The 26,008-nt window shown below is 36.6% G+C and overlaps 2 protein-coding genes across 9 annotated transcripts in view; one reads left to right on the top strand and one right to left on the bottom strand.

Moving 5' to 3' along the window:
• The first annotated feature begins 155 nt into the window (after nucleotides 1-155).
• On the top strand, nucleotides 156-17,246 carry LOC136855947 (mitochondrial carnitine/acylcarnitine carrier protein-like). Of its 2 annotated transcripts, none has more exons than XM_067133489.1 (6): nucleotides 156-329; nucleotides 8,278-8,392; nucleotides 8,896-9,092; nucleotides 9,755-9,875; nucleotides 10,516-10,695; nucleotides 14,860-17,246. In XM_067133489.1, the coding sequence occupies exons 1-6, from the start codon at nucleotides 237-239 to the stop codon at nucleotides 15,045-15,047; spliced, it is 894 nt and encodes a 297-aa protein (XP_066989590.1). In that variant the 5' UTR covers nucleotides 156-236; the 3' UTR covers nucleotides 15,048-17,246. The 2 variants fall into 2 exon arrangements, with proteins under 2 accessions (XP_066989590.1, XP_066989588.1); XM_067133487.1 differs by lacking the exon at nucleotides 156-329 and adding an exon at nucleotides 5,242-5,495.
• A 2,072-nt stretch (nucleotides 17,247-19,318) lies between these two features.
• Nucleotides 19,319-26,008, bottom strand: part of fra (frazzled) — a 123,605-nt gene continuing 116,915 nt past the window's right edge. For 4 of the 7 annotated variants that reach the window (XM_067133482.1, XM_067133485.1, XM_067133483.1 and 1 more), the window contains 5 exons: nucleotides 25,649-25,790; nucleotides 25,198-25,320; nucleotides 24,175-24,293; nucleotides 23,670-23,818; nucleotides 19,319-23,316 (listed from right to left, as the gene is read on the bottom strand). In XM_067133482.1, the coding sequence (XP_066989583.1) occupies nucleotides 23,197-23,316; nucleotides 23,670-23,818; nucleotides 24,175-24,293; nucleotides 25,198-25,320; nucleotides 25,649-25,790 (653 nt within the window). In that variant the 3' untranslated portion in view covers nucleotides 19,319-23,196. The remainder of the gene's footprint in view (nucleotides 23,317-23,669; nucleotides 23,819-24,174; nucleotides 24,294-25,197; nucleotides 25,321-25,648; nucleotides 25,791-26,008) is intronic. The other 3 variants (XM_067133486.1, XM_067133484.1, XM_067133481.1) reach the window with 1 other exon arrangement.

Raw genomic sequence — 26,008 nt, forward strand, 5'->3', positions numbered from 1 at the left:
TATTAAAAATTAATAAATGAGCATTTAAAGTCATAAATATAATTTAATTATATTTATGTATTCTGTATATATAATACATATAATTCCAAACGACTTAAAATTCAAATCAAATTAATAATTGAAAGCAAACATTCCACATCGATGTTGGCAACACCGCGAATCCCATCCCTCCTTTATTTACGTTTTGGCTTTCCGGAGGAGTCGGACCACGGTCGACCTCGAATACCCCTACGAAGATGCCCGCAGTGAGTCCTGCGAAGGATTTCCTCGCCGGGGGCTTCGGCGGCATGTGCCTCGTGGCCGCTGGGCATCCCCTGGACACCATAAAGGTGAGAAAAGGCGGCGAAATAAGGCGGTACCCTTAAGCCTATTGGGGGTCGGGCGAAGCCGGCGACGGGGATCTGACCTTAAAATATTTATTCGTATTTTTTATTTATTATTTATTTATGTATGTTTGTATTTAATGTGTTTTTTTTTGCCGTATTTTTGTCAGTATGTGGTGTTTCTAAGCTTTAGAATGTATTAATATTTAAATATGTTATTTAAATTTATTTTTTACAGGTTATGACGTTTAGGGGAACATGGCGTCGTAATATTTATATATTTATTTATATATATATTTGTATTTAAGGTGTTTTTTGCCACATTTTGGTGGATATGTTATTTAAATAATTTGTTTATGGTGAATATATTATTTAATTCATTTTTTACCAAGGCTATACAATTTAGGGGAACCTGGTACCGTAATATTTTTATATATATTTATATTTAAAATGTTAATTTAAGTGCTACATCCTGGTGGATATATTAACATTTAAATATGTTATTTAATTTTATTTTTTTAGAGGCTAAGAAATTTAGGGGAAACCTGGCACCTTATATAGGCTATTTGTTTATTTGCTTATATATATTTATATTTAAGATGTTAAATACCACAATTTGGTGAATATATTAGTATTTAAATATGTTATTTAAATTGATTTTATGAAGGTTACGAAATTTAGGTCTATTTAGGCCTGTTTTTTTAATTTATATTTCTTATTTAAGATGTTAAGCGCTATGTTTTGGTGGATATGTTATTTAAGTCGTTTATTTTTGTTGAATATATTATTTAGCACAGTCTGGTTTTATGCCTAGTTGAGATCACCCGTAGTCCACGGTAATGACATAGCCTATGACACCGAACGTACTCGACAGCTTAGTCCCGGGGGCGGGGGGAGGTATTACGTGGCACGCTCGAGTCTTTGATACCTGATAGGGATTTGTGCGGCATTGCTGGAAGAACTGGTTCGTTTCGAAAGTTCTGATTTAAATGTGCGATTACGGCAACGACCGCGGATGTCGGGCCGAGCCTTTGCAGGTTAGGCTATTATGCATTTGTATTTATATAATTAGCTGATTTTTCAAGGTATTGTATTGTAGTTTTGCCTACTTTTACATTATGCCAGACCACATATTAGCTTCTTATAGATATCGTACGTTTTGCGAGTTCCTCTGCCAGCGTCAAGCCGATATAAGCATGTACTGTATTGATATTGACCAGATTTAATTATAATATTACAATTTTACATATGATATTACACATAATATAATATAATATACCAGATACATTAATACGTTTACAGGAGACCTAACGTCCAGGCAGACTTATTCATGGAAGTAATTATTAAATTGCTTTACCAGAATCTTAGGGATTCAGCTGCTATAGGATTTAGGTCTCTGAAGCCTTTTAACAGTTGAAACAAGCCTTGAAGTCTTGAAAGATTACTTTGTTGCTGAAGTTACATTTCTGTCTCTCTTAAAATGCAATTGCTGCTTGCTACTGCTAGCCTTGAATTTGACTTTTGGTCAGAATAAGAAAAAAAATCAACACATTCACCGTGTAATCTTGATAACGAGCAGAAAAAACAACGAAAGCGAATTAAGTCAAATTAAGGATTTTGTTTTGATAGGCTACTTCAGGTTAGCCTGCAAGTATAGGGTTAGGCTGCAAGCATAGGGTCAGGCTAGCATTCTTTACCTGTCATCGCAGCTTTTTTGTTAATGTGAAATTAAATGTATTTTTGTTATACTTGTTGTATTATATGATTAAGGGTTGTAGATTGTGCCATTTATGAATTGTATTTGTTGTAGTTTCAGTACAGACCTCAAGTACATAAAAACTAGATTTTGTAATCGCAATCACAAATACATTACTGAAATTTGTCAACATAAGTTTCAAAATTGCCGAATGTCGAGAATTTAGACTTTAGCAATGTTTTTTCTAAAAAATAGGATAATTAATGTAGGGGTGTGCAAGTTTTTGTTTCAAAATTAACCAGTACGTAACCATTATTGTGTGTTGTGTACAGTGTATGACGGTAAGGGAAGGAAACACCGTGTCAAAAAACTGCTACGTGTGAAAGAAGACAGTCAAAGATTTTACATACAAGGATAGATTAAGAACAAAACAAGGTCGAAAAGCAGGCAAAAAGTACCCAAGAATATATTACAGAGCAAGAAAGTGTATCTTATGAATTTTTTTACCTTGGTGGGCGAGGAATATCTTGTCGCTGTCTTCCCATTTTGATAGTACTGTACAGTAAACCCCCCGGTATTTGCGTTCTCATGGTTCGCGGACTCACGCATTCGCGGGTTTCTCTGTGGAACATATCTAGCAATCATTCGCGGAAAATTTGCCCATTCGCGGTATTTTTCACCGAGAAATATTCACTAATTACTGTATTTTCATATAATTTTCATGAATAAATGCATTTTTTGTGATAAAACTATTAAAATACTCAGGTGTAAGCATTTTTACAGGGTTTTTCTTGGTTTAAGCTATCAAAATGGGCAGTTCTGAGTGTTTTTAGAGGGGATTTTAAGCATTTGCAGATTTGACCTATTTGCGGGGGGCTGTGGGACGCATCCCCCGCGAATATGGGGGGTTCACTGTATATATTTTCTTGGACTAATGGTTGCACTAAATACGGTGTTTGTTATCCCGATCTTCATGCCATTTTCACAATGGCTGACGACAAACTTGGTACTCTTAATTCTTTGCTGTGGCGAACAGAAGCTTACTCAATTGTAGGGAACGCACCCATATCGTCCCCTTGTGTCTGGTTTGAGAATTGATAGCTGGTATCATTTTTCGAAATGATTGTGCTACTACCCTGCCAAATTGGAAAGACCTCCCTTAACCCAGAACTGTGCTGAGGGGAAAATGAGATGTATAGGCGTTAATGATGATGGGTCTACTGCCATTTAGGTATGGCATTGCATCACGGGTCAAACCTTGCATAATACTGCGTTAACTTTTAATGTTTTCTAAAGCCAGGTTTGGCTTTGCAACCCCTAAGGAATGTTTTGATAAGTTATCCCATCACTTTGAATTAGGAATCCCAAAATAGGTAAGAGTCCCCTTTGACAGGGTAACATAAAATCGTCACCTCTGCTTGCGTGCGTGCTGCGGTAGGTTAGGTTAGCTTTTGGTAGTCTAGTTAAGAGTAATTGAGGTTAGTTATTCCCAATAAGAATTTTGTAATTGCTCTTCAGATTTTGCTGATGACAGTCATATAGAAACTTGGTATGATTATTAAATATATTCCTGTACGTTTTTTTGTTATTTCTGACCTGAAAGGAATTGGTTCATGACCTTTATTAGTGACGAATGAGACCACATCCATTCGATGGACATTTGTGTACCAGAACGTGGTCAGAGCCCGAAGACCGTTGTATGTCCTTCCAGCAATCACGGTATGACATTGTACACTAAAGACCCTGTGTACCCAATTCGTAAACCACCAGGAACTGGATATTGGAACCGAAATGTGTCTTTTTCACGTTGAAATGATCAGTTTAGGGTCAGGCATCCTTGACAGGCTCAGTCGTTGCATGATAAGTCTCCTGGAATGACTTTTAAGGCAGATTGAAGAACTCACAGTGAGGGAGGGAGAGATATTGCAAAATAAGTTATCGATTTGGCATTCTTACAAGTATGTATACTGCATGAATAATAATACAATAGTAATGATAATGAATAATATACAGTACATACTGTACTGTATTATATTTGTACTGCAGTACAGTATACTGTATTTAGGTGATAATTGGTTGGATCTAGTTAGTCACATCTATTGTGTATAAAGACGTTGGGTTGGAACCTCATTTTGGAATGAGCCCCACCTTAGGGAGAAAAAGGATTGCACTGTAAGTGTAGGAAATCTCTCTCTCTCTCTCTCTCTCTATACATATATAAATAATAACAAATATGGTCTCTTCAGGAAACAGATTTTAGCCCAGATTTACAGCCACAGAACACCACGACCTACTTACTACTCAATACACACTGTATACACCCAAGTGTAGAAGGTGTAGACATGTGTATAGGGCCAAATGAAAGACGATTAAATCTACACTTTTTAGAGAGTGTACACCCAATCTTGTGCTGGTCACGTGTCCACTCAGGTACTGTGGAAGAGATATAGACGCCATTAGACCCAACCTGCTCTTGCTGGGGGCTGCGGGGTTAGTACCCCCCCTCCCCCTCTTCTCCTACTCCTGCTGAGCAATCCGGTCCTGCTTGAGGCACTGAAGGAGAAGTGACCCTGCTGATTCTTCTGCTGGATAGTAGGAAGTGTGAGGCGGGGGGCTGGTTTAAGGAGCTGTCTCTGCTTATGTGTTAGAGGCTTATTTGTTTATTTATTGATTTGTTATATATATATATATATATATATATATATATATATATATATATATATATATATATATATATATATATATATAGAGAGAGAGAGAGAGAACAACCAGTGAAATTCCCTTTTGAGTTTATTTGAGATATGCACATATTATGGTGTCATGACTTTGGGATATATTCTCTCTCTCTCTCTCTCTCTCTCTCTCTCTAATAAAAAAAAACCGGTACAGTGAAAGGAATAAAGTACGATAAAAAAAATGCTTCCTTTAGGGGCCACATATAATTTTACCTTTCCTGTAATTTACATTCTCTCTCTCTCTCTCTCTCTCTCTCTCTCTCTCTCTCTCTCTCTCTCTCTCTCTCTCTCTCTCTCTCTCCAATAGGCCTACAAAAAGTTAGCAGCTGTAAAAGCAACCTCTATATTAGACTACTTAAAAAAAGTTAACCTTGACTGAATAAGAATATAATGAACTGCTACTTTTTAAAGTAGCATAAGTAGCACCCCTCTCCCTTCCCCCCTCCCCCTTAAGTAGCATCGGGCATAAGCCGAGAGTTGAACTAGAACTAGTCTTATGTCTCCTCTCGTAGTGAACGGTTATCGTAAAACCCACCGCGCGTGCGCCATATTGTCGGCGTTCGTTTCCGCGCGTTTTGGCTTCGTTTAGTTTTTGTTAGTTTATTTCTTATTCATTCGGTTGAATTGGTTATTAACGTTTAAATCATGCCGGATAAAGCATCGCCATTGAAGGATTTCCTCGCAGGCGGCGTGGGCGGTTCGTGTACCGTCATCGTGGGCCAGCCGTTAGATACAATCAAGGTAAAGATTGCAAGGTTTCGAACGGAGCCTGGACTTTCGTAAAATGTCAAAGTCTTGACTGACGCTTCGATTTTTTTTAGTTAATTTAAAGGTATTTAAATGTCAGGCTTAAAAAAAAGACTAAAATTATTTTATAAAGCTCAGGCTTATTTTTAATTGACCTTGTTCGTGTTTTAGGCTTTTTAAAAATAATTTTCAAGTGAAATTTATATTTATTGTTTTATTTATGTTCATTATCGGCCTATTTTACGTATTATACATCTCTCTCTCTCTCTCTCTCTCTCTCTCTCTCTCTCTCTCTCTGGACGGAGTATAACCATGAAATTTCATTTTATCTGATAAAAAGATTAAGAAAGATTGAAGGTAGTGTACCTGTGAATATGTATGTATGTGTACTTTATACATAACTGTATACATGTGTTTACACGTAATTGTGTATGTATACATATACAAAAATTCATACACATTTATTAATACATTAATTATATAGTTGTCATTTCTGTAATGGGCACGTTTAATTTACAAGGTTATTTAACTTTTCTTGTTATTTGTTATATATTTGTTATTAAAGTTATGATTGTGAATAACAAATAAAAAATCATTCTTTTTTTCATCTTGTAACTTGTTTAATTTTGAAGTCTTAATAATTCTTTATCTGTCAGTCTTATCAATAAATCCAGACTGATCATATCAAGGTACAATAAACAATTTTTTTAAAGCCATAAAAAATCGAACTTGGCATCTCGTGATCAGCTGATTTGGGTGAAAGTTGCCAATTATAGTTTTATTTTTGTTTCGAAAGACTAAAGAATATTTTTTCTATTTAATTTTTGTTATTGTTTAGGGATTATATTTTTGTATGGATAGTATCCTAATTCCCCAGGACTCAAATTAAAGGACCCAGATCCTTTTAGGTAGGATTTCAGGGGAGAGAGAGAGAGAGAGATCGGAAAGTTACTGTGCCCAAGGGATCATTTTGGGGAGGTTTTGACTCTACCTACCTTGGCCCTCGCTCTCTCTCTCTCTCTCTCTCTCTCTCTCTCTCTCTCTCTCTCTCTCTCTCTCTAAGACATTTGGGAAACTAAGTTGGCTTTTTCTCTCTCGTAAATCAGTGATTAATGCACCCACTCACAACTCAGCTGTTGTAGGTTGCAGCCAAGAGAGAGAAAGATAAAAAAAAAAAAATATATTTAATATTTTACCTATTAAATTTTGTGGCGTAGCAACAAACAGCATTGAGCCATCTCGCTCGGCAGTGAGTGAAAGCAGTCGGAATCAGCAACTTGCAGTCAGCAACAGAGTGGGCAGGATTGCAAGAAGAAGCTGGCTTAGGAAATCTTTACACAATGCTTTATTCTGGTGGTGTTGTTTTTGGAGGAGAGTCTCTCTCTCTCTCTCTCTCTCTCTCTCTCTCTCTCTCTCTCTCTCTCTCTCTCTCTCTTTCTCTTTATATTTTATTTTTCTCTCCATTGATCCACTGTATATACTGATTCTCTCTCTCTCTCTCTCTCTCTCTCTCTCTCTCTCTCTCTCTCTCTCTCTCTCTCTCGTCATTCTGATTATCGTGATGTGGTTCTGTATCAGCAGTGCCAGTGACCTCGTGGGGTCAAATAAGGTCAGATAAGGTCAAAGTCATTTTGGTTATTGAACTCTAGAGAGAGAGAGAGAGAGAGAGAGAGAGAGAGAGAGAGAGAGAGAGAGAGAATGTCACCCAAAAGGAAAAGAAAAAATATAAAATAAACACGCTCTCTCTCTCTCTCTCTCTCTCTCTCTCTCTCTCTCTCTCTCTCTCATTTTTCACATAGAACATGCAATATCTCTCTCTCTCTCTCTAATTTTTCACATAGAACACACAGTCTCTCTCTCTCTCTCTCTCTCTCTCTCTCTCTCTCTCTCTCTCTATAATTTTCACATAGAACACGCAACCCCCCTCTCTCTCTCTCTCTCTCTCTCTCTCTCTCTCTCTCTCTCTCTCTCTCTCTCTCTCTCTCTCTCTCTCTCTCTCTCTCTCTCTCATTAGCTCCCCATTCAACTCAGTTTCCTTCCTTGAGACTTCCACAGTTAGGGAAAGTGGTTGTCAGAAGATGAGTGCGGCCTCTGAAGAGGCTTTTCAATGCTACCTCTTGAGAGGTAAAAATAAAATCTTTACTTAACCTCCTTGTGCTGGCTTTGTCTGTCCGTCAACACTTTTTCTGTCCGCCCTCAGATCTTAAAAACTACTGAGGCTAGAGGGCTGCAAATTGGCATGTTGATCATCCACCCTCCAGTCATCAAACATACCAAATTGCAGCCCTCTAGCCTTACTAGTTTTTGTTTTATTTAAGGTTAAAGTTAGCCATAATTGTGCTTCCGGCAGTGATATAGGATAGGCCACCGCCGGGCCATGGTTAAAGTTTCATGGGACGCGGCTTATACAGCATTATACCAAGACCACCGAAAGATAGATCTGTTTTCGGTGGCCTTGATTGTACGCCGTAGCAGCTGTACAGAAAACTCGATTGAACCGAAGGAACTTCGCCACATTTTTTACTTGTTATTTTATAAATTCTTTTCCAGACTTTTAATTAAAGTAATTTAGTCTTTTCACTGCTCCTGAGAGGTAAAAAAAAAAAGTATATTTAACCTCCTTTGGATATCATTGTGTAACCAGGAATTAAAATAAAACTATGCTTTAATGCTTGAAGCCATTGTTGTTTTACATAATTCTTCTCAAGACTTTTCAAACAAAGTCTATTGTAGTTTTTGTCCATTCCGGATAATCTATTGGACTTTCCGCCTTCAGGTGCGACTGCAAACGCAGCCCAAGCCAGAACCAGGCCAGAAGCCATTGTACCTTGGGACGTGGGATTGCGCATTGAAGACCGTCCGTAATGAAGGTTTCTTGGGCCTCTACAAAGGTGAGATTATTGCCATTTAGGGGTAAATTTAGCGTGCGTGTTATTTTCTTGGGAGTTCTCAATATAACGTGTGAATTGCCATTTTTGGGGGTGGTTAAATTTAGCATGCATGTTTTTTTGCATGAGTTCTCTACATTATGTGTGATTTTTTTTTTTTTTTTGTGAGGATAATTATGAGAAAATTACAGGTACGTACATGGTCATAATTTAGTGTAATTTTCTTAGAGTTTTAAAATTCTCATCCGAACAGGAAGACAAAATGCTTTCATGCCTCCCTGATGAGTGTACAAATCATGATTCATTAGGCTGATTAAGTTATTGATAACATTATTGATGCAATATACTGGATGCTTGATAAACTGTCATATAGAAATGTCATAATTTCGAGTCATTTTCTTACAGTTTAAATAAAACTCGCACTCGACCAGAGCTAAATCCACGGAAAAACAAACTCATAAATGCAATTCTTAAGTAAAATGTAAAGCGTAAACCGTTTCCAACAGGAATGGCAGCTCCGCTAATTGGCGTGACTCCCATGTTTGCCGTCTGCTTCCTCGGCTTTGGCATCGGCAAGAAGCTGCAGCAGAAGCACCCTGACGAGGCCCTCACTGCCGCCCAGCTCTTCAATGCCGGCATGTTGTCGGGCGTCTTCACCACGGCCATCATGACTCCCGGCGAGAGGATAAAGTGCCTTCTGCAGGTGTGTTGCAGCGCAGGAATGGTGTATCACCTACAGTATGTGTTAGGTTGGGGTCTTAAGGGAGTACTGAAGGTTTTTTAGCAACGTTATTTCATTTTTCAATTGTATTTCGTTCTGTCCGTGCTTCTATTCTTGCCTGTTATTGCAGATGAATGTTTTTGTGCCTTCCTGACGATTATGCAAATTATGATCCATTGGGATGATTAAATACAGTAAGGATACAAAACGTTTAGCCAATTTGACATAAGAGACTTTTCCCACTTTGCCACCAGAGATCCATAAAAATCTTAGAGCGTAAGTTTTAAATAAAAATGTTGCAGTTTACCAAATATAGAATGAATGAAGAACAGTTTAGTCTCGTCCAATTTGCCATAACTGGATAGAAATATTTCCCGGAGAGGTTGACTGAAGGACAAAGAATCGGCTTCATACATGTTGGGTTGTAAATTTGTATTTTATGAAACCTTTATATTCATGCAGTTTTATATCGTTCGGAAAATTTATACTTTCTTAGCTTTATATTGGAAGCTGAATTTAGTTGACAGATATTTCAGAAGTACAGTTGCGTATTTTATAACGTAAAGCATAATTTCTCTGTAAGTCAGATTTGACATTCAACATTTTTCATAGGAAAAATTAAGACTGAATTTTGTTTTTTCAAGGTTCAAGCTGCAGGCACAGGGCCAAAGCTCTACAACGGACCCCTTGACGTTGTAAAAGTCTTATACAGAGAAGGAGGTATTCGTAGCATATACAAAGGGACATGTGCTACGCTTCTCAGAGGTATGGAATATTTACATTTTACAGTTTCTGTTGGAAGTGGGTTAAATAATTTTGGAAATACGGAGAGAAATAAAAGAGGCTTCTCCATTATAGGGGGTAGTGCCGTCAGTGCACCTCACGCAGTGCACTGTAGGCATTACTTAAGGTTCTTTTCAGTGTCCTTTTGGCCCCTACTGCAACCCCTTTCATTCATTTTACTGTACCTCCATTCATATTCTTTCTTCCATCTTACTTTCCACCCTCTTATAACAATTGTTTCTTAGTGCAACTGCGAGGTATTCCTCCTGTTACACCCTTTAAACCTCTTATTCTCAATTTTCCTTTCAGCTGTGAATGACCTCATAGGTCCCAACACTTGGCCTTGGTTGTATATATTCTATCCTTTCCATTATGGAAGTGAATCGTACCAAAAATTGATACAAAATAAATTATCAGACCTAAAAAAGCCCAGTTATATTAACCCTTGCCAAAATCACAGTACATTCAAGTCACAGGAAGGATCATTACTTATACATTAGTATATAATCATTACTTTTGTATTTTTGAAAACGTCATCAGCGTATATTTCCTAGTCAGCCGTACATTACACTGCAAAAAAAAATACATGGGATAAAAAGCTCATTTTCGCCACTTCTCTCAGATGTCCCAGCATCGGGCATGTACTTCATGACTTACGAGTGGCTGAAGAGAGCACTTGCCCCGGAGGGCAAGGCAGGCGACTTGAGTCCGCTGCGCGTCATTGTCGCTGGTGGCTTGGCGGGCATGTTCAACTGGCTCGTGGCTATTGGACCTGATGTTCTGAAGAGTAGATTGCAGACAGGTATGGTACATGTCTGTTTTTTTAAGAAGTTCATACTTCTTGTGTATAAAAGTATAGATGCTAATTTAGAGTTTCACAAAATGAAATGCATTTATAAGGTTGCTATAGTAAGATAGTGGCCTTCAATTTGAAGTTTTTTGGCTAAAAATTCTTTTATACAGTATTCACAAATATTAAGCTACAAATATGATTTAATATCCAGTTCATTGTACCCTGGGAATAACTTCCACCCAAAGGAATTACAATTGATAAGTGCTTCTGCCCCATCCAGGATTCAAACCTGGGCATTTTGGTATTTTTGGGACTGTTTGTATGTGTATTGTGAGTTCTACATTGTTGCTATACTGAGTTGAGAGAGTACATTTTAATAAATTGTTATATTAGGTAATAAGAATGTACAGTACATAAATTCATCTGATTTGGCATTGCCCCTCTTATCAATTTTTTAGACAAATTGATATACGCATTTGTTTTTGAGAATAAATAAATGTTATCAATAGCATTTTCATGGTAATGTTTCACATTTACTTATGTGTAAGTGGATTTTAGCTCCATTTAAACACGGGAATGGAATTGTTTGCTGTTTCTGGAATAGTTTTTTAATATTAAGATATATTTTCTAGTACATGTATTAAATATTTATATATAAATTTAAATCAAGGTAATGCACAGATAGGTACACTAAGGACAGAGTTAGTTGCTTCCATTCTTGCAGAACTTAATTGGGGTAGTACTGATTTGACTGGAAAGTCTTGATTTTCGCACTATTTTCCATGATGAAGCGGAACTCATTTTTCATCCATATTGTTACAGGGCTGAGAAATGGCATTTACAGTTGTGTTTTATGCCATCTTTTGCAACTAGGGTCTCGTTAAATACGTGGTTAGACGTGTCTAATTTTTACATGACCTAAGTCATGTCTTCGTGTGGAGTTAGCTGATGAAGTCTTGCAACGTTGATGTTGATATTTCTCCCTACCATATTCTCTACCTAGCCTTCGTTCTTCGACTGTACATTCATATTCTGTGTAAACACCTCGTTCACCTGTGACTTTATAGACTGTTTCCAAAATTTCGGTAACTTTCAGTCACATCCTATTATCTCTAATTATTCTTTCTGTCCCCTTTAGAATAAGTGACTACACTATCTTAAATTGTCTAATATTTTAAGTTCCAGTCTTTCTAAGTTTTATTTTCATAAATAACTTTTGTGATCGTGACAGTAAAATTTATATGTAAGAGGGTATTTGCAGTCATGATAGGTTAAAACCTAACATAAACACCTTATGTCATTCTGCTGTTAAGAGTTCATTTGCAATGAATGTTCACCTTGGTGTCTTGCGTTGGACATCATCTAATTTCTTGCTCTCGTTTTTTCATCTTGGATCATGTAGCGCCCTCTGCGTGGGTGCTCTGATCGTCCCACAGGGCCATAGATTAAATTTATTTAGGGTGGAGTCTACAAGTGACAAGGCTGGACAGGAATAGAATTTCTGTTTCTTGAGCTTTTCATTGGAGCATTCAGCAAGAGCTAGGTATATCACGAATATAGATATTTATTCATATAGAAAAAGTAATTTTATATAATCGTATATTTTTGTGAGTGCAGTATTGACTTTTAGAAAGACTTTCAGAATGCGTATAGAAATATGTCATATTTTTTGTATCGTCATCAGTGTTATGTGGCACTGTTTGAAAGATATATATACCGGCCATTAAGTGAATTGCTGGGTTCTTGATAATGTCTTGCCCTTATGGCTGTTGGATTAACTACCCCACAGAAAAATCATAGATATTTTCTCAGAACTGAGATCAAGACAATGAATATGGTCTTATATCTTGCTTGGCAGTGTGAGAATAAAAACTTAAAAGATTGAAACGTGATGATGAACCTTTTTTTGCTGGGTAATGACAGCTGCCTGCGAGCTATGACAAAATAATATACCAAGGAAACATGGTATAGGCTGTGTCCCAGATTTGATTGGCCAAGGGAACGTAGAGTATGTTAGCGTAGCAGTCTATCATGTCTTCAAAGGAATGTTTGACTTGATGTCTCTGGAGTAGAGAGTCAACTTTATGACAGCCAAACACAATTACAAACTGGAAGTAGAGATGGGTGCTCTTTCGAGGTGCGAGTGGATTTGACGCAATGCTTTCATGACTGGGAGAGGGGAATGCTTTTGAAATAGAGTAAAAGTACTGTACTTTGTACAGAAGCCAGTCAAATTATGAATTGACTAGGATGTGTAATCTACATTGAGGCCAGTGCTTAGTAGACCTTCCGGACAGATAATTCAAGGCAGAGTAGATTGCTTTTTGATTGAGCAAAGTTGTATTTTTCAGTTGCAAGGATACTATTTTCAAGTGTCTTATCACAGATAGGAAAGAAAGGCCTATCATGGCGAATGTCTCGTATTCTTTAAAAGTCTGTTTAAAATATCAGGTAAGATGGAGCAAAAGGAGTGAAATTTTCAGGGATTCCCGTTTATAGACTTGTAAGTAGATAAGTTTGAAAACAGTTTTGTTGGAGGTCAGATCTGGATAATGAAGTAAAATAAAATGAAATTTAGGGGGAGAATTTCTATTGAACTTTTGTACGGGTCAGGTTTTAACATCTGCGTTGTAACTTGGGGGTTTAACCAAAGTTATATTCATTCAATTGTGACTCGTAGAGTAATATTCAACTGTAATTTAATTTTTTTCCAACAATATACCTCCTAAGTTCCACAACGGCTGTGCGTTAGGACTGTGTCCAGTCTTGTCAGCGAGTGTAGGCTCTCACTGCTCCGTAAGATTTTATCTTTGGCCCAAAACCCTTCCCCCCCCCATCCTTCTTCAGGTGCTGTCTGTTATAGATTACGCCAAGTAAGTCGTGTCGTATCTTGTTTAAGTGGCACCTTGTAGTGTCTGTAGCCATCTTTTGTTTTGTTATTTTTCATGAGTTTTATGGAAGCTGAATGGTTTCCCAATAGGCATACAAATACATTATGCCAATTATGTAGGGAGAAGATTTCTTTATCAATAGGTAATTAGGCCTAGTTCCTCCGAAAATGCAGTTTTTGCTAGTTATTATTGAGCATATCGAGTTAGCTCCTTAGCCGAGGCCTTTTGACCCTCGTAGTATGAAAGCTGGTTATAAAAACCTGATTACCCAAATCTCTACTTCCAGTTTTGATTTTGTTTTAGCTGCCTTAGATTTTTCATTTAATTGTTCGACGGATTAACTTGAGGCTTTTGGTCACGTGTAGTCAGTGTGTTTACCTTTGTAAAATTTGTAGTGACTGCTGCATTGTTTGTAAAAAAAAAAAGATGCCCTTTTTAACAAAATAAAAGTTTAACGAGAAGAGTAATTTCAAGATATGTAGACCTTGCCCGATTTGGTCTGCAGTGAGAGGTAAGAATTTGCAAAAGGTAAAGTCAGAGGAGTTGGACAGCCAAGCAGGAAGAAACAAAAGGGAGAGGTTAAAGTAAAAAAGCAGAAATTAATGCGGCTGGAGCCTGGGAGCGTTCGTTTACGTCTACATCGTACTTTTGAAGTCGCATTACGAGCGGTACTCCAAAGATACACTACTAGATAGACACTCACGACAGAATTGCAATTTTTGTTATGATTTGACCCCTAAGCAATTGTGTATTTTGATGCTATATAAAAAGTTGTTTGCTCATTCGTGGCATTGACAAAGGCTTGTAATTATATTAATCTTTTGATGTGGAAAGGTTTTTCTTATATATACCTTGTTATGACAGACAACGAAGTCAAGATTGGCCGTAGAGATGGGTATCAAAGGTGTCATTCAAAGCTTTGGACGTATAGATCTAGGTGTAAGAGATCTGTCCATGCCTTAAAATGCCCTTTACTGGTACAAAATTTTAGTTAGGTCTTTTAATTCCCTGTCTTGCTGTGGCAGAAAGTTGAAGGACTATTAGCCAGTCTCCCATTTTGTTAATTTTTATAAGTTTTTGTGTTGTTTAAATTTTTATAAGTTTTTGTAAGATTCTCTGTACTTTTTTACTTTATTCATCTCCTTTCTTCAAAGGAGGTTACGAATGCTTTTACTTTCGTATTTTTCATTCTGAGAGAAAATTGGTTAGGTTATTTTATTAAATTTTCTAATTTTTGTGTAAAAATTTATCCTTTTTAATAAAAATCTTGAATGCCCCCTAGCTCCCGAAGGGAAATACCCTCACGGCATCCGCAGCGTGTTCATGGACATCATGAAGAACGAGGGTCCCTCCGCGCTCTTCAAGGGAGCCGCCCCCGTCATGATCCGAGCTTTCCCCGCCAACGCCGCCTGTTTCCTGGGTTACGAAGTGGCCATGAAGTTCTTGAATTACATTGCACCAAACCTGTAACTCTCCGTATGTGCTGTAAAATATACGCCGTGTATGAAGATTGTAAATACCTCTCTAGGTCTCCTGTTGGTAGGACTTGAAAAGTTTATATATTTTTATCATAATCTAAATACAGTGCTAATTGTTTATGGAAAGGTATGAAAGAAGTACATGATAATTTGATGACAGTGTTCCACATTTTTTTAGGCCGAATTTTGGTTTTAAACATTCAAGGCTAACTCCTCTATCTGTGCTTTGATAACAAAAATTGTCTTGAATATTTATAAAATATTGGATAAGAAACTACTGTACCAATAATTTCAGGTATCGGTTTTTAACTATCACTGATCATTTCAGTTTATTATTACTGTCATCAAATTACTGCCATGACGTTCAGCTGTACTTACAATACGGCAACCAGCAGATGGTAACACGGTCTTTATAACGAAGATGCTGCCATTTAAAATGTAAAAATACCAGCGTTCATTTCACTTTGCTTGGTCTTTGCTGATTTCGTTAGCAGAATTTATTGCGTATGGGAACTTGCAGAATGTTTACTGTAATTGAAATTTCAATTTTTGCTTCATTATTGATTGATAAGTTATCCAAGAAAAGGCAGCATCACTGTTTGTGTTCCTATTTGAACAGTTAAGACCTTTACTGACCTCGTGATGTGAGCAACTTATGGATGTGAAGTATGAATCATAATTGTTTTGATTATGTTGCCAGTTATATAAAATAAACCAAGCTATTGTCAGGTCATAGGTCGTCAAATTTGGCAAGGTATCGTACCATGGCCGAGATATTTTCAGTCAAAAAAGCACGTTAAAACGAAGAAGTTAATTATATTACAGGGTGTTGATAAAATTTTACAAGAAGGGTCGAGACCTCATCTATTTTTACAAGCTGCATACCGTATTTTGTTTAAGACTTCCAGTGTTTGACGAAACCGTACGAAAGTTTTGCTGGTTCTGAAGAAAAGGGTAACTTTATCCATCCTTGCCATCAGGTATGTAGTATTACATCTGCTTAGTTGTTCTCTCGTCTCCCTCGACTGTCGTTTGAATGCCTTTTCCACATGACCTTTATGAGATTTTACTGGGACTTCATAGCATTTTGTTTACATTAAGAATACAAAGCTTAAATGTAAATATAAATCAGGTTGTCACCAACTTTGTTGTAGGAATATGCAATTTTTGGGGAACTTGTTAATAATATTTTCTCTCTAATGTCTTTCCATAGAGAATATTTTTAGTCAGTTGTTTTTAATAGGCTAATACAATTGACGTATGCAATAGGTGTATACCCTGCCATGGGGTTTACACATCTGATTATATGCCAGTTATGTACAGCAGTCTTTATTTTTTGTACAATGAAAGTTTTTTCACAAAACCTTCCTGTGAATGTATGTACTTTATACATTCACGAAGGTTCTGAACCCTCAGTAATCAAGCAGTTCAGCAGTTCCAAAACTTGCCGTAGCTTTTATAATGACAAAACAGTCCGTTGCATTTTGGATGTCTGTTTGTGATATTTAAACAAATCTCCGAGGTTTAACTTATTTGTCGAGAAAGGTGACAAAACCTCTTCCGTTCAGCTTCCATCATTGTCCAAGGTGCCCTCGGCACTACGTCGGGTACTTGCGGACTTATTTTTGTACGAAGGTCAGCTTCATTGACTTTGTGAAGGTTATCGACAACATGAAAATCATGAATAACCTAAGTATCGCAATAAGTGCTATTTGTTTATGTAGACATTTCGTAGAATTTGTTTCTTATTGTAAGAACATGAGTAGTTTATTAGGTCGATTCCTTGTCTGAGGAATACTCCGCTGCTTTTGGCAGTGACAATCAATGCAATTAATTAAGGAATTTGATTTTAATTAACGAGTGTTGCAGTTGTGTTTATTTTTTTCGTATCACCGGACGTCAGTCCTAATGCTCTCAAGAAATCATTTATTAATAGATTCTATCTTGTATTTTTTTAGAGCCTGTTGCTTTGTATCATTGTAGTGTAGATTTGCAAGTACAATGTACAATTTATCGAGTATCATACTTTGGCCAATACAGATTTGGTTCCACTAAAGGATATGATTGCCTTAGGTGTTTTTCTGGTGTGACTGTTGACACGTTTAGTTCATTTTACAGGTATATTGAGTGACGACCTGTGAATTAACAAATATGTTTGAGACATTAAAGAAACCTGGCATCCTTTTATAGAGTGCATGGTTTCAAGTTACCTCTATGATAATGATAAGCCTTGCAGTCTTACCTGTTGTCAAGACTGCACAAAGTAAGAACATCAGATTTCTAGTACCAACAGATCCAAGAAGAACAAACTTCACTGACAAAAGTCCTCGTGACGAATCTTCGAAACCTTGAAACACTGAAACTTAAGGATTCCAAGTCACGGGTGAGGTGACAGAGCACAGGGGGAAGGTGCGATGAAAATAAAACGCACGGTTGCCAAATACATCTCGCTTCATTGAAAACATTTCAAGTGACTAATGTTTACAAGAGAGTTCTTGGAAGGAACGTGGTCATGAGGAGTTAGTGGCTGAAACTACGATAGTTAAAAAAAGAATAGGTGAGCTGCCAGTTCATCATATAACGGTTAAAATAAAACTTTTATTGTCTAACGTGTGGGATCAGACTGGAAAAGAATTGCGTCGTGTGCAGTGAAAAATATCATTAATGGAATATCCTGTAAATTAAATTTGTACCAGTAATTTTTTGTGATAGCTTAACTATATTTTGTACTTAAAAATAAATGTCCTGGTATGTATAAATGCTAGTCTGAGCCTACGCTGTATCTATAAAGGACTGACATAAATGCTACAAAATTTGTAGAAAATATTCTAGATTGGGCTTCTGGCTTTCATTGGCGACTGGAGAACGAACACGAGGAATGACTAGCGAGAGAAACAAAGTGGTTATAAGAGATTTAAAACAAAAAAATAAAATGCAAAACGTATAACTTTAAATATAACCGTATGCACTGTTCAACGAATTGACGACATTTCATCGAATTAAGGTTCATTATAAAAAGTGTTCTAATGACTTGAATCATAATCCGACCAGTTAAAAGATTCACTTCGCTGGAGGATGACAATAATTTATCTTGCCTTAAACTTGAGTTCCCAATTGGTCTGAAGTGCCATTGTGAACTATTATTTCTGATCTGAGGTGAACTGTATGGTGTTGTGACTACACAAGAACTTGTTATCTAAATCCCAGTTAATCTCTGGATTCGTACAGTCTTCTCGTTGTGACCAATCTTGGCCTTCCCTGATGGGTGCATGCTGGTTTAACATGTTAAATATGTTTCAGTGTTAACTTGAAACTGTGCTCTTTGTAAAAAAAGAATTCTGGGTCATGTAAATAAAAATATACAGGTGAGTTTGCAGACAAAAAATATGGAAAATTGTAAAATTATCAAATATAAACCTCGAGATAATTCTCTAAGACGAAAGTCAGTCAAAAAGATTTATAAATACAAGCCAAGATTGAAAATCAGAGAAAAAATAACCTGCCAAAAATCACTAAATGTAAAAATTCTGCCATAGCGCAGCTCTCCAAGAACAATACCTCAGTTTAAAACTTAAAATAAAAGTTGTAATTTCTTTCCTCGTTCAATGACAAAACAAGGCATGATGATTCAAAATAAAATATATATTGAGAATGACATCCAATCAAGCTCCATATTAAAAAGAGATAACAGATTTTCCCTTTACACATTTCAAGAAGAGGCAGGTAAGGGTTAAAAAGCCACTTTCTATAGGTAAACGAAAAAATTAATGATTGTGTAATTTCAACGAAAGTCTACCAGATTCCACTTACTGGCTAGAACCTACTACAAAACCTATGCGTGTAAAATTAAATATGACTGATAATTTGCATAATCTTCAACAAGTGAATTAAATACAATTAAAACTTTTTATCGTCACCCATATACTGTAACCACGCTTTTAATTCTATCTACCTATCAATTATTTTACAGTGTACTGTACACAATATCTGCCAAAATGCAGCTTTAACTTTAGAACATTATAACTGGTCTGTAGTTGCACTTGAAGAAAAGAATACGGAATCAATTTGGTTGCGTCCTCGTACGAAATCTATACACAAAAGAAGTACGAAAGATGAGAATCAAACCAAGAACACAGCTTTCGTAACTACGTAAAAGGGTTACACGCAAGCCACTAATTCCTCGATCCCATGACCGTACATCACACAATACTACTGTACAAAATGAGCGTCATTAACCCTATAAGATCACGTACAAAGTTAGTGTAAATTAAATTTATATACATGGCAAGTTGTATTAAATTTGATCTTCATACAAATGTTTAAAATCATAGCTTTTGAGCATTTGAGTAAAATGCATATTTTTTTTTTTTTTTACAAGTAGGTCTCTTTTCCTACTGTGCTTGTGACCAATATCTACATTGAAAATACACTTGTTTAACTTTTTTTTCAATAAAAAACTGCTCAAAATACACAGCAAACTTAATGGTTGTCTCCTCGCTAATTCAACTTGTTAAATGGGAACATTTTTTTTTTATTTTGGAAAAAACACCGTCCATATACTTCCCATTTTGTGTGTAACTCAATAAGGACATCAGCCACAATCCCATTTCTTGAATTAAACCGAAACGTCAATTCAAGAAACCTTATAAAAACAAAACAAAAAATGTTGAATATGAAATACAATGACATGAATATGAAATACAATGACATGAGAATGGCTATGAGAAAAACTATAATGTACTAACCATCACAAGGATTTTGCAATGAATGTGACATCTGAATTCTGTATTTTATGTTCGACATGAAGTCATTGGTCACGTCTGTTGCCTGAAAACTAAATTTTCTTGTTTCTGGGCCAAAATGGCGCAGCGTTTTAGACAGTTTTGTTCACTTTGGTATAAAATTTTCATTGATAACAAGATAATGTTTATTCGTAAACTCTGAGCCTTCAGTAAACGAGAACTTTACAGCTCGTTCCTGAATATTTTCAAGTTTCATAATAAAAACTGAAGGTTCAAAGGCCTTACATTATCGAAATCATGGCTCCTAAAATTTAAATTGCAACTGACAACTTTAAACAAGTGAATTTTGGTGCTCCAGGAACAAAAGTGACCAATTCACATGGCTGAATTGAAACAATGATAACTGCATGTCATGACTAATTCGAGAATCCAACTCCTTGGACACTCCATGGGTTGCTAAAATGGTTTTAAATTATTTCTCTTATCTTAAAAAACAAAACTGGTATATAAAAATTATGCAGACAATTTGTCTATGCTTAGAATTTTGTAAAAACGTTCATGGAAAATAACCAATTTGACTATTTTTCACATTGCTAAACTAAATCTTTAAATAAAGAGGGCTAAACCATACACCTGCGACCTTCGACATTTTGAGAAATAGCAAGAAAAAAGAAGCTTTCACGGCATTACCTCAAATCGACGGTATGAAAAATACCGTCTTATTGTCACTATGTAAAAACTCATAGTCTGGAAGGAAATTCTGGTAATAAACTTTCTTAGGTTACTTCTACAATAAATGCACATAAAGTCTGAACACACACACAGGCGCACAGACGAGAGTATGTGTGTAGTAATCGGATGAGACGGTAGTACACAAAACTGGCTCAATAACTGATACAGTTTTACACTTGACGAACAAAGAAAGTAATCATCTAGACCTAAAAATTCATAAAAATGTATGGTATACACAAATATAAAATCTCTCTTAAAAGTGCAGTCATAAAAACTGACGAGATTAAAACTGAAGCCATTTTTGGAAGGGGAATCTAAAACTGAACCACTGGAAAACCCTCAAGTGTCATTGCAAAAAGTAAGTCTACCCGACTGGTCACCAATTACTTCACGTATACTCTCATAAAATTGAGCACATACACCTGAACTGCTACAGCATACAGTATTATCGACAACTTCAAGCATGGCAACTTATCATCAAGTCTACATTACATGATCGGATGATTTAGGTGTCGACAAACCACCTCTTTCTCACTCCCAGCGTAAAAAAACCCAGACGCCCCGTACAATTGCTAACCCATACACCGATTTCCATGACATAATTCACCACCAACTGCAAAATGACTAGTCCAGATCTCAATATACCTAATTCATACAAAAACGAACTTTTAAATAAATGCAAAACATTACAGGTTTCATACAGGAAATACACTTGAATCCAGTCAATTTGAGGACATCACTAATTAATATATGGAAGCCATGCTATTTCAACTTCACTAAAGCAAGTTCTGTTGTCAAAAAAATATATATAGTCTGCTTGACAGAATATTTGCATAATGTCAAAAAACATTTCCCTGGTTACCTTTTTAGAAATCTATGGAAGAGGCATTTAAAAACCGTAAATCAATATTCCAAGTACCATAAAACATTACGGATTCTTCACAGTAAAATTTAAATCACTTCTTCAGCAGATGTTCTTCGGCCATGTTTGTAGGTCACACATCTTGCGTAGCTCTTGAAACACCGATTAGCTTCTTAAATTTAGCATCTGTGTTTGTAGGGTATATCCCTTCATCAGAGCGCATCCACTACAACGCAAACGTACGCTTCTGTAGTCTGCAAGAACCAGGCGAACAGCGCTTTCGTAACATTTTCTCTCCCAAAACTGTCTGGTCACTTGACAGAAAAGGAAAAATAACCCAGAGTTTCAATTTTCTTCTAATTAAAGGTGGCTTCACGCAAGCATATTGTTGGCACCTCTCAGCGTCTTGCCAAGAACACTTGTGCGACTTCAGTTTCCGCCGCTAGTATTGGCCACTTGTTGTAACATTTAGCTACAGGTTGCTCAGAAGTGCCAAAAATGAACTTGCGTTAAAGCTCATCTTAAAATAATTCATGTAAATTACTCAAAAATGCCAAACCAAATTTCACGGAGCTTAGAATTTCAAAACGTCTTGTAATGAAATTCATAAAATCATACATTTACAGTAAATCAAAACTACCGAGTGTGGTCTTACAAACCACTGCACACTCGCCATTCCGAGGCATTCGTTTGACGACAGGCACTAAATAAAAATCACATACTATATCGTATAAAGTACTACAAACCTTCCCAAAAGAACTACAATACCTCTCCTTATTTTGTTTTAACTTTCCATGCGAACAAAACCATCGTTACAAATCACACTTAAACGAAATTACTCGCTAACCTAAATATGCATAGCCTAGTATTTCGCTACCGTAATGTATATGAAGTAAAAAAAAATGCAGAGTTAAAAAAATACCTGAATCAGACAAGGAAGTTCTAAAATCGTTAGGCTACGCAAGGTTAGGTTAATTTGGTGCTGGATTCTTCTCGTAAGCTTACTTCACGTCATCGACTGGCTCCTCCCTGAGAGATCAATATGTATTAGCATTAAGTTACAACGACGCTTGGACTCCCTCAATTACAGAGTCAATGTGGTTTAAATTTTGTTCGTCAAAGTTCTGGAATGAAATCCCTGTTAAAAGTACGATAAAAAAAAAAGTTCCCTTAAGTTTTAACTGATGCGGAGAATTGCACAGAAACTGGTCTGGAAGATCCTTGACTTGGTTATTTTCCTTTTCGTGTCTCTTTGTCTTCGCTAGTTGCTTCTCGTAACTACTGTACTGTGATTCACTTGAAACCACTGTTCATGCCATGACTATTTCTTACATTTCTTTTACATTTCAGATCAAAGTATCTAAAATAAAACAGTTAAAAATAAATAAATATAAAATGAGAGCATTCTTGTCAGATGCCTTCTACATTAAAATTATGAGTATTCTATACAAAAGCTTCGCCGTGCCTCTGACGCAGCGGGGAAAGGAAAACGTCGACCTTTCGCTCAGGCGGATTTTTTGTGCACAAGCAGTCTGTAAGTCACGCTAGCGGGGGAGTTGTCTGCGCCACGGCATTACAAACTGACACCGATGCAACACATCTCCCACTGGGCTAGCTGAGTTTCACTTGTGTGCGTCCTCTGAAAACGTCTGCGTACTCTTTCGCAAATTAAAAAGAGTTTTGTACACAAAGACACAGTTAGATTAACACTCTCTCTCTCTCTCCACGTCATTCTCACTCTTAAAATATGCTACACGAAATGTAAAGTTCGCGAAGGACCCTGGAGGAGATAGGCTGTCTACTTTTCAGCAGTTGAACTGATTGGCTGTGATTGCTGACAGATCCTTCATCAGGCCCTCCAAGTTGGCCATTTCTTGAGAAAGCTCTTCAGTTGAATACGCGTGTAAAAGTGATTCATTTGCTTCCTGAAATACAAAAACAAAAGGATTATATTGTAAGGTATACAAGTATGAATTAACACATTATTAATATTAAAATGTTAAAAGGATTATTTCACAACATTTTTAACTTTTTCACACGGCTGACCCAAAGGGTTTGGCCACTGCAATGAAAAATTAGATCTTAACTTTCAACATTTATCCTGGTTCCATATAATTCAGTGAATGAAAACGTTTAAATATACTGTACAAGTGTTTTGCAGAGTACCTTACTTCTTGCAAAAGATAAAATAGAATGTTCACCCATTGCAATTACAGACTATTGGGTACTTTACAAAAAACAAAAATGGCAAACGATTCAACAAGACGTATTTGTTTACCTCATGTTCCGGCAGAGAGTCGACTCTCATGCCTGGACCGCCCCAGCGTCCACTTGGTCCGCCCGCGCCGTTGCTTCCTGCAAGGGCCGAAGATCCTCCAACCAAGGGCTTCTTGAAAGGGCTCGTTACTCCCGCCCCTTGTCTGCCAACTTAGGGGGAAGAAAATGGTTGAAATTTATTGGAAATTTTGTCCTGAATATTTTAAAATAAACATTGTCAGTCCTCATCTATCCCAGGCTTGATGAAGACAAGAAATAAAAGACAAAACGATAAAAAGGGACCTCTTGAAAGATTATACTTGAGGAAGAACAAATTATGGGAAAGAACTTTCAGTCTACTTGAAGCATAATATTTCGCTTGACAAAAGCACCAATACATAATTACGTTCACGTTCCGAATCAAACTCGCTAAACGGTTCATCTTCAAGTCTGCGATTCTTGCATACAAAATCTTGAGATCAAGCTAATTCTAACAAAGCCTCTTAAAACAATGTGCTCGAACTTACCAATGTGTTTGGGCTGAGGTGTAGTAGGAGCGGACTGTGGTGGCGCTGGGACGCTAAAACTCCTTAATGGATTCCCAGATCTCTTACCTAAAGTACTACTGCCTTCACTATTCATAGAACTGAAAGATGGAGAAGTCCTTTATTAGCCAACCATACACTTTTGTGAAATGGTTTAACCAGACCATGAGTTAACATTCCTAATTCTCATATGGCATAATATACTGTTCATTATACCTTAAGAACTTAGTACAGTGTACAGTTACTGTATAAAATGAAGTTGGTTCTGACAAATGCTTTCGTTCAATATTTTAACCAGGTAATATAGTGTTAATTATACCTTAAGAACTTATATTGTACAGTGTACGGTAACTATAAAATGAATTTGGTTCTGACAAATGCCTCTGTTCAATATTTTAACCAGACCATGAGTTGAAATTCCTAACTCATAGCAAGCCTCACGAGTTTGGTCTTATAAGTATACGTTTGATCTTATCCAAATGATTATTCCTTTAGAACTCGTACTGTATAGTAAATAAATAATACGAAATTGTTGATTCTGACAATCTGTTGTAATAAGATTTTTCTCCAAGAGCCACACAAAACATGGTATACTGTCTACGCTGAAACACACTCAAGTGGGTCATGTACAACTGTCCCCATTTTTCAATTACATGCTGTTTTTGAGAAGGAATAGAAAACTAATCATATGACAACATCCTTTGTTATTCTTAACAAAGTGACAAACTCATACATCTTGTGTAAATTATGGTAATATCAGTTTAACAAAGCAACTACACCATACCCAAACATATGCTGTGATAAAATTGCCACAATTTCTCATAGCAGGAATTCTGAAGAGTACTCCTGTCAACATACCATATTGTGTCCCTAATAATCCTTTTCAACTTGTACAAATAACAAAATACAAACTTCTGTTTACAGAGAAAACTGAGTATTAATTGTTAGTAATATTATCAATAAACTCACGAGACAAGCAAAATTAATATGACATAACGAACTCACTTGAATTGTGAAGAGCTGGAGGGTCCTCCAAGATTTCCTAATAACGGCTGGGTTGGCTGAGGGGGAATAGGCATGCCATCGTGTGGCATGCCGCTAGGACCTACGATGGACCCCAGTCCACTACTGCGAGATTCAAAAAAGAAAAGATGCACGTCACGAAATTGCTAACCTTCAAAGAAATAAACTAATCTAGCTAGATCTATAAGTACTGTATACATTTTTTTTTTCTTTTAAGTGTGTTGTACTTTTGTAGACTTTAATTAATGTAATATAATAGTTACATCTTCATTTATTTGCTTTATGGCTACATTCCAAAAATTTTAAAAAATGGAAGAGAATCATTCAGAAAAACCTGCACCTAACATTTTAAAATATTCAAATGATAAACTGCACAGTTTACCCATAAAGAAGCAATGTACCTGTACGCACAAAACTCTTGACATAACAGTACCTTGTGGGGTTGGGACTGTACGGGTTTTCTGCAGGGGAATTGTAACCCTGACTGCCCGTGCCCGAAAACTGCGGCAGCGAGTATCCTGGCCTGCCCAGGGTTCCGTCGCTGTACACACTGCTCGACGTGCTTCCTCCAACTACTGAAAGGAAATCAAGATACTGAGATGACTTTTTTTTTATCATCTTTTACTGACAAATTACAGACAACATTTCTGAATGATAACAGAATTATTCCTTATCACAAACTATATATTTAACAAAATAGGAGACAAATTTTACAGTGCATACTGAAAGAATCCCTTCACCACCCACGTACAGAAACATATAGCAGACAAGGAGGGAAATATAGGTGGGACCT

The sequence above is a fragment of the Macrobrachium rosenbergii genome, chromosome 33 (assembly GCF_040412425.1).
Source record: "Macrobrachium rosenbergii isolate ZJJX-2024 chromosome 33, ASM4041242v1, whole genome shotgun sequence".
Classification (NCBI taxonomy): Eukaryota; Metazoa; Arthropoda; class Malacostraca; order Decapoda; family Palaemonidae; genus Macrobrachium; species Macrobrachium rosenbergii.

What these genes read in the sequence shown, in the direction of transcription:
- LOC136855947 (XM_067133487.1), top strand. Translation starts at nt 5,400, where the DNA reads ATGCCGGATAAAGCATCGCCATTGAAGGATTTCCTCGCAGGCGGCGTG. An exon ending in AGCCGTTAGATACAATCAAG is followed by an intron (nt 5,496 to 8,277) that starts GTAAAGATTGCA and finishes TTCCGCCTTCAG; the next exon opens with GTGCGACTGCAAACGCAGCC. An exon ending in GAAGAGTAGATTGCAGACAG is followed by an intron (nt 10,696 to 14,859) that starts GTATGGTACATG and finishes AATGCCCCCTAG; the next exon opens with CTCCCGAAGGGAAATACCCT.